This window comes from Vicugna pacos, chromosome 13 (assembly GCF_048564905.1).
Source record: "Vicugna pacos chromosome 13, VicPac4, whole genome shotgun sequence".
NCBI lineage: Eukaryota > Metazoa > Chordata > Mammalia > Artiodactyla > Camelidae > Vicugna > Vicugna pacos.
This window is the reverse complement of record NC_132999.1, coordinates 23,152,023-23,160,755: the sequence shown is the minus strand read 5'-3', so window position 1 is coordinate 23,160,755 and position 8,733 is coordinate 23,152,023. Positions and strand designations below refer to the sequence as shown.

Here is an 8,733-nt window from a genome sequence, read left to right as displayed (position 1 = left end):
GGGTCTTGGCTCATCCCCCCTGTGCTCTGACACCTGCTCCAGGCTTCTGCTGCCCCTCCTCTACCTGAATGCCTGAATACAGAACTCAGGAAGGAACGCTGGATTCCTCATATTCACTATTTCCTGGATGTAAGCATAAAGTCTCTTGCTTCAGCAGGATTTCAGTCCTTCTTGTGGTTTTCAATCACACAGGCAGCAAATGTTTTCAGTTCTCCCAGTTACTAAAGACCCTTTAGTGGGATCCAGGTAGGAATTTCATTATCCTTGGAAAGACATCCTAGAGCTGATTGAAAAAATCAAAACAATCATGGTAAGGTGGTACTAGTTTTCCACTTTTTAACAGAATGTAACCGTTGACACTTCTTATTCTCATCCCTCTTCTTACCCTCTGACCAAGCATGTCAGCCCTCCATCCACAGTATAACAAGGGTCAGACGACCAGTCACCACTCCAACTGCTTTGTCATCCTTGTACAAAACACCCGCATTTCCTACGTGGATGCTGTGATAGCCCCCAGCAGGGTTCCTGATTCCATCCTTCACCCCATTCAGCTCAGCTCCCAGGCGGGTCATTTAACAGTTTAATTGATCACTTCACATTCTGGCTCTCAATCCTCCAGTGACTTTCCATGACATTTAGAAAAAAATTCAACCTCATTCTCCTGGCCTGTAGCTGTACATGAGCTGACCTCTCACACCCCTGTCTCCTCCTCTGCTACCCTCTCCAACATCTTCCCCCTCTTACTCTTCCCAGTGAGCCCCACTGGCCTCTGTTGTAACACCCAGGATGTCCTTGTTTAGGTCTTTGCATTTGCTGTTCCTTCCATCTGGAATGGTCTTCCTCTGAAATCTGCACAACTCCAGTCCCTTCCTTCATTAAGATGCTCCCCAAAGGTCACCTACTTGGACCTGTCTTGTTTGATGATCCTATAATTAGCAGAAATTCTGCACCCTCCTTCCATTCCTTTATTTTGTTTTATTTTCCTTCTTTGGAATTATCGCTAGTATGTGTGTGTGTGTGTGTGTGTGTATGTGTGTATTTGTGTGTATAATACACGTCTATCTGTCTATGCATCCTTGTATCTGTGTTAAACATGTGTGTGTGTGTGTGTATGTATGTTTATATATATTTGTCCATCCCAACTATGATGTAATCTCCATGTGGGTAAGAGAGTTTAATGGTGAAATAGAGTAGTTTTAAATATATTTTCTCTTATAATATCTAGTCAAAAAGAGATAGCATAAGATAATGGAAAATGGCCTAGATTTAAAGAGAAACTGGCAGGAATTGGACTCTTAGCTCTGTTGTTTTCCAGTTATAATACTTTGGTAATTAATAATAAAATAATAAAAATAAAAATAATAATAATAATAATAATAATAACAACAACAACGTGGTTTCTCACTACTTAAACTGGCTGCCAGTCAGGCTTGAGGGTTATTTTGGAGACCACATGACTGGAGCTCCACCCCGCACTTAACACAGAGCCTGTGGACCACTATGTGGATTTGCTTAACATGACGATATCTTCTTGCACACATCAGGATGTTTTATTTCACCTTAAAGGACTGTTGGAAAAAGTCAACAGAGATAAAGTGTGTGTAGTTGTCCATCAAAGTACCTGGTCCCCTTTGCGTCTCTAAGAAATGCTTCTACCCCTGCCCCACTGCCCCATCCTACTCGCCCACCCCACCCAGGAAACTGTCTTCCCCAGGAACAGGCAGCTTTGTATCCTCTGAAATCTCATGACTTTCTAGGCTCTGTCTTAAGAGGAGGGTAGAAAATGGAAATACTGAATGGGGGCCTACCCTGATTAGAAGTGAGAACAGGGAACGTTATTCAAAAATAACACTGACAATAATCATAAAAGCCCACATTCATCAGGCCGCTTTAATGTGCCAGGACTCATAGGAACTGCTTTATCACCTTTGGTGTGATGGGTCCAGAAAGCTCCAGACAAAGATGCTTGTCAGGAATAAATAACAGCAAACCCTCTTCTAGACACCGGAGAGGAGACCTCAGCGCCTGGGGCTGATTATCCCTAGAAGTTCCTTCCAAATCCAGAAAAGAGGCTGAGAGACCAAGAAGCTGAGCAGAGTTACTGACAGACTCACAGGCCCAGCAGGACAGAGGAGGAGGGCAGGCCCAGCAAAGAAGGGTTGAGGCTTGAACCCCCTACGTGTATACCTGACAGAAGTAGATGATTGACCACATCCAGAGCGGATGGGCATGTAAGGAGTGCAGCTGCTTGGGGAACCGTTAAGTACTATTTATGTCCAAGTGAATCTGCAAGAGAAATGGAAGGATGTGCCCACGTGAACGAGTGCACAAAAATGTTCACAGCAGCTTAATCACAACGTCCCCACAGTGGAAGTCACCCAAGTAGTCATCAGGAGACAAAAGAACAGCAAACAGTGCTATATTCACAGGATGGAAAACTAAACAGAACTTCTAAAAAGAGCAACTCATACATGAATCTCAAAACAATGTGCCCAGGGAGCACAGGGCACAGAAGAGAACTTCCGAGGGAGGACAGACGTGGGGGGTTAGGAAGGGACATGGAGGGGAGGGACTCAAAGGTGATGGAGATATCGTGCCTTTTAAAGAAAACAACATCCATTCAGAAGAGAATGTCATGTGGAGTTTTGTACTTTACACAGATGTTAATAGTATTATATGTCTGTAGTAAATATTTAACAAAGTTATCCAAAACAGTAAATACAACAGATTGATTTCAAATATGTTTGTGTCAAAGACAATTTTAAAAGGTTATGTATTAGACTGAAAAACAAAACCAAGAAGACCCCATCTCATCTGTGTCTGACATCAGCGCAATACCCTTATCCACGGTAGGAAGTGAGAACGTCTCACCTGGCGGAATATTGACATCTACAGGTGTGTGAACTCATCCAACAGCCTCAGCAGCTCTTGGAACTGATCATCCTTATAGTCAAAGCACTCCCCAAACGTGATGGAGCAGATAATAGTGGAAACTGCATTGTTGATTTTGAAGTGAGGGTCAAAAGGCTGTCCTGGAGTCAGAGGAGAATTGGTGTCTTTCTGTTTCCTCTGAGGGTCTACCCTACACGACACAGGACACACTGAGTACAGTACCACCTCTGAGACTGAAACCCCAGCACCCTCCACAGGGTCTGACCTACAGCAAGTACCCAGTCAGTGCCTGGGAGTCAAACTGACAACCAGGATTTAAAATCAATAATGTGTTCTATACCCATCTTCTCGTGTCTAATTCTCCAGCTCCATGAGGGCAGGTCATGGTTAGTTGTTCACTGTTAACTCCTCAGAACCCTACACAGTGCTGGGCACAGGGCAGGCACGTGGGCACTTATTAAGCATCCGGTCAGTGAAGAAATGAGCCGCAGTCTCCTGCACCTGTCCTGTGACACACTCACCGTCCTCCTCTCCTATTGCCTGGGTGAGGTAGCGGGCCTCTTCCTGAATGCGTTCCTCTAAGCTCTTCTTTCCTAAACCGAAGTTCCTCAGTGTCATCAGGGCAAACCTTCTTTGCTCCTTCCACACCTGGCCATTGGACATGATCAGTCCTGGGAAAAAGAGAGCCAGCATTATGAAAAGAAGGAAGGGAAAGGGCATTAAGGCCCTTGAATACTATTCATAGAAATAATCCCAAAGCAGTGGGTATGCTGAGTAGTATTTACTGAGTGCTTAAAATGCCAGATAAATTTGTATTTTTAAGCAATGAGTAATTTAGTACTCACAGAACCTGTCTGACCTAGGTTCTATCATTATTGCCAACACCCCACCCCCAGTTTTGTTGATGAGAAACTCAGACGCAGTGGATAAAAGCAAACTCTGCAAGGACACAGAGTGAGTAAGCACCAGAACAGGCTTTCAATTCCAGGCTGCTTGACTCCAAAGCCAACGCTTCGATTACTTATCGTCTAAGTATACTTCAGTGTTTCTTATGCTACATACTACAATGCACTTACGGATTAGGCAAAATCCATACTCATAAGGAGACAAGGCCCTAATCCAATCTGAAACTTAAGAGATAAATGAATCACTCAAGGAAACAAGGAAGTATGAAGAGTCAAAAGAACAACAGAAAAGGGAACCACAAAAAAAATAATCTTGGTGTGTTCCATAGACCATCATTTATTACATCACACAGGTGAAGTCACACTCCTTTCATGTCTTCACGTGCAGAGCACTCTTCAGTCCCTTTCAATGTCTGGCTCTGGCCTCCACCCTCTCCATGAAATGGCCCTGCCTCCTGTCAAATGCAGGATCTTTTTCAACCTTATCTAGACACATCAGCAACCCGAGACACTTCTCTCCTGAAACACTCTCTTCCAGTGGTGCTCAGGACCCCTCACTCTCCAGATTTTCCTCCTAATTCTCTGACCACAGAGAACTTACCATGTTCTTGTTAATTCATCTACTTCTATCAAATTTCAAAACAATGCAGTTCTTCAAGATTCATGATCTTCAGGCCTCTTCTCTTCCTACCCTAGACTCCATTTCTAAGAAAATCTCATAACTCCTAAAATAGTAAGTGACATCTACTGATAGTGAGCATCTAGTTCTGTCTCTCAGCACCGGGCAAACATACAGGAGTGCACCTGACTCTGCTGCCTTAAAGGAGTTCGAGCTCAGCGTATCCATGACTGAATCCCCGATTTGCTCCACACCACTCCCCCCATGCCCCAGGCCGGCCCACACCTTGTCCTCCCCAAGTGTTCCTTCTTCCCTTTATCTGCCCACCTCAATACCTCCTTCTCCCTCCATTTAGGTCATCATGTCTTACTGGACTTACCTCCTGAAATTCTTAAATCCATGTATCTTCACCGCCACTATCCTGGTCTAATCTATGGTAGCCCAACCTCCCACCTCTCTAACAAAAATGCTACAATAGTCTCTTTGTCCCTTTATTCTATTATGGACATTGCAGCCTGCATTAATCTTCAAAGTTCACTCTGTGGACATGATGATTCCTTCCTCTACTTAAACCATTTGAGAGTTTCCCTTGTTCTTCAGATAAATGCAGCATCCTTAACAAGAATGTGCCTGAAGGGTCCTGGCCAAACGCAGCAGCTTCACCTCCATTGAATCCCTGCGCTGCCACACTGGCCCCCTTTCAGTTCCTCAAGTTCACTGTCCTCCTTCCCACCTCAGAGGCTTTTCATGTTCTGTTCCCTCTGCCTGACTGGTTCCTAACCACATTAATTTTCATTTATATCCATTAGCTTTTTAGAATCTCAAGAGCAGATTTATATTCCAAAAGAGTACATGTGCACTCACCTTCATAACACTGAGACTTTAAATATTAGAGTAGTTGATACTGTCATTCTCAGTGGAAGTATTTGCATAACACAATGATTTTGGCTGTTCTACTCACTGTTAGTTACATCACTCTTGCCTAACACCAGGCTTTATCTGGCAGATAATAAATAGAGTGAGGATGTAGAAATAAAGGATAAAGTAGTCCAAAGAGAAATTGAGAAGTACTTGAAAAAAAATGGTGCTTTTGTAGAAGAATAGATTTGGGTTTTCCATTTAGACTTTTAAACTGGTAAGGTATTTAATGATCATTCTAAGTGTTCATGCCAGAGTGTTCTAACACAGACCCAAAGGCTGGATATACCTTGCAAGGCTGAGCTTTAATATTAAATCATAAGGAGTTAGAGGAAAGAGGAGCCACAATATCAGCAGAAAGATGCAGATCCACATCCATTTTCCTAGGGGAAGAGATGTCAGTGGGAAAGCAGAAAGAGAGACTGAGACCACATTTCCTCTTCCTCTTCTTATAAGACACATCATGTAATTGAATGATGTGAACACTGATTTAACAAAGCATCCAGACTGAGTTCATGCAGGTCACAGAGATTCTCTCAAATCCATGACTTTGTGGCTGACCATGCCATGTTGCCTGAGGCAGTGCCTTCAACAGGGAAATGCAGGCACACAGCTTCTGTCAGGGGCATGAATATTATGATGAGCCTGGTTCCTGGAATTTTGGAGAATTATAGTCACAGAGGCACTTCCACAGATCACAAGAATATCAAACATATGCATCTTACATTAGTTCACACACTTACCTTTGTTCTTAAAGACACGTTCTATGAAAGGAGTTATGGGGCGGTTCGCAAAGTTTTGGCCCTGGTGCACAAAGGCTTCTTTGATTAAGGGCAATCCAGTTATAACAACGGAGGACCAGTCACCAACTTCCAGCATAAGAACATTCTCATATTTCTTCACAAATTGGAAAATAGCAAAACAGTCATAGTTGAATACGCACATCTGTGTGTTGAGAAATGAAGGGGGTGTGTGTATAGCTTGCATGGAGGGGAGTCTGTGTGTGCATGTGTGTGTGTGTGCACCATGGACAGACAGGAATGTTTCTAACTTTTTTCACTTCTCCTTCTCTAAACTAGATTTGGATTCAGTTTACTACAGGACATAAACTTTCCTTATAATCATTCATTTATATGTTCAGCCTACTTAAACTGAGCGAGCCCTGCCATGTGTCCAAAGAACTTATCATGAAGATACAGCTATACTAAGATAGACAAGTTCTCTGACCTCAGGCATCTTAGAATACTGTGAAGGGAGAGAAGTTAGCACATGTGATCATCAGAGGAGGCTGAGATATGTTTAGTGAATGTCTAGTGTAACAAGCATGAACTTCTTAGCAAATCACATCTGTTTAACCAGAAGAGAATGTCCCCTCACCCAACACGTTCCAGACAATAGAAAGTTTAGTATAGGGCTTGGGGCAAGTATGGAGATGATCACACCAGGTCTGGGGCCACATGTAAATCTTAACTTTCTGGTTGACCTGTTGTGAGCTCTCAGGAACTTTTCTTCCCTCTTTTTGAGCCTCAGCTTCCCTGCTATAAAGGGAAAAAGTTATTCCTCCTTCACAGGGTTCTGTGAGGGAAATGAGAGCAGCATTATGAAAGGCAGTATGGTTTCTGGCACCTGGAAGACAGCCATGGAGACTCTGAGGAATGAATGGGCTTCGTGTGCAAAAGGAACATGGAGGGACATGCTCACGGTGACAGACTGGATGAGAGCACAGGGATGATGCCCTGGAGAAAGGCACTCATATCACAGACAACCACATCCACTGGGTGCCGTGTTAAGCACCTTCACAGTTGATCTCATTTGACTTCACAACCACCCTACAGAAGTAATGATTTTCTTTGTCTTTCAGAAAATAAAAAAGAGTCACAGGAAAATAACCTTGCCAAGGTGAGAAAGCTATTGGGTGTTGGAGGGAAACTGGCCAGCATTATGTAGAATATAAGGACAAACACGTGAAACTGAGATGGTGCTAGGACCTTACAGTTAAGTGAGGTGAGAGAGTGAAAGTGACACTGAGACTGAGGGGGCAGAGATTTGGATAGAGAGAGAGAGAGAATGGCAGAGTGTGCAGGTGTGGCACGAGTGTACACAGATGAGCAGGTATGTGCTAGTACAACTTGGATGGCAGTCAATGGTCAATAATCAAAGGCTTACCTGGCCTATTTTTTCAAGAAAGGAATCTAAATAGACCCTGTTCCTGCCTCCTGTCTGCAGGGCTGTGTCCAGCTGCAGCCATGGTACCAAACAGAAGCTCTCATTTCCTCCAGGTGTCTGTGGCCCCTCCTCCCCAGCTGCCATGCAGTTATGCTCTCTCATGTCTCATGGAGCTCCTTGGCCATTGTCGTAAAATCAGAGAAAATCCCATAGATTTAGTCACATTCCACCACCCTGCTCCCATATTAAAGACCTAGCCAGAAATCAATCCTTCCATTGTCCTTTTGGCCCACAGTTTTCCACCAGTGTTTATTCATCACTAGCACAGTATGTCCTGTTTGATAGACAGAGCAGAGCCAAGATTACATCTCAAGCTGATCTGCCTCTAAAGTACGTGTCTTTGTCTAAAAAGTGGCAGGAATGTGAATCAAGATTTTTTATTTCGGGAGTAGAAGGACGCTTGTAAGTCACCCTCTCCCACAAATACACCAAGACCCACATCTACAGACCCACTCAGCCAACCAGAGCACCTGCGGAACTCCAACAGATCATCGCCCTCTTCAAAAGATAAAGACGCCAAAAATCTGGTAGGAGAAAAGGAAAAAAGAAAGAACAAAAGGCAAAGCAGCGCGGGACGGGTCCCGCGGGGAGGGAGCGGCAAAGGAGGACTGGCGCTCGCTCGCTGGGTCTCCCCTCTCCAATTGAGAGGCCAGCGGGACGGAGGGGGAGCCTCCAAGGCTCGGATCTGTACAGAGCAGCCCTTGTCTGACAGAACTAAGTTAAACGGACACAGAGCGTCCCCCCGACACCCAGCCTGAGATGCGGGCCGGCAGCGGCGGGCAGGGCCAGGCTGCACCAGCCGGGCGGAGGACGGGGGCGGCTGCACGGAGGCAGCTCCGGGGGACTGCAAGGGGCTGGGTGCCGGGGCTGTGGGTGTACAGGACAGAACAACCTGGGCCCTCCATAAAACAGCAAGGTTGATGTGCTCTCGGGGGAAGGGTGCACACCCCCATCTCTGAAAACCCGCGGAAACTTTTCAGGGGAAGAGGGGCGGGGCCCAGGCAGAGCCGCCATATTCTCGGGCACTTAGCACCCAGGCGGGGGCAGAGGCGAAACCTGCGTCCCCACCGAAGGGCTTAGCAGCCTCAAGGGCCAGACTGACAGGGGCCTGCAGCCCGGGGCAGATAAGATCCTTCCATTCTGGTCCCCCAGAGAACTTACTCCACAAAGACA

General features: G+C 45.2%; 1 protein-coding gene across 1 annotated transcript; it reads right to left on the bottom strand.

Moving 5' to 3' along the window:
• Positions 1 to 173: 173 nt before the first annotated feature.
• On the bottom strand, positions 174 to 7,644 carry LOC140700839 (cytochrome P450 2J2-like). The gene is made up of 5 exons (XM_072975733.1): positions 7,501 to 7,644; positions 6,078 to 6,279; positions 3,414 to 3,563; positions 2,872 to 3,032; positions 174 to 283 (listed from the first exon to the last, which is right to left on the bottom strand). The coding sequence occupies exons 1-4, from the start codon at positions 7,642 to 7,644 to the stop codon at positions 2,890 to 2,892; spliced, it is 639 nt and encodes a 212-aa protein (XP_072831834.1). The 3' UTR covers positions 174 to 283; positions 2,872 to 2,889.
• Between the last annotated feature and the right edge of the window lie 1,089 nt (positions 7,645 to 8,733).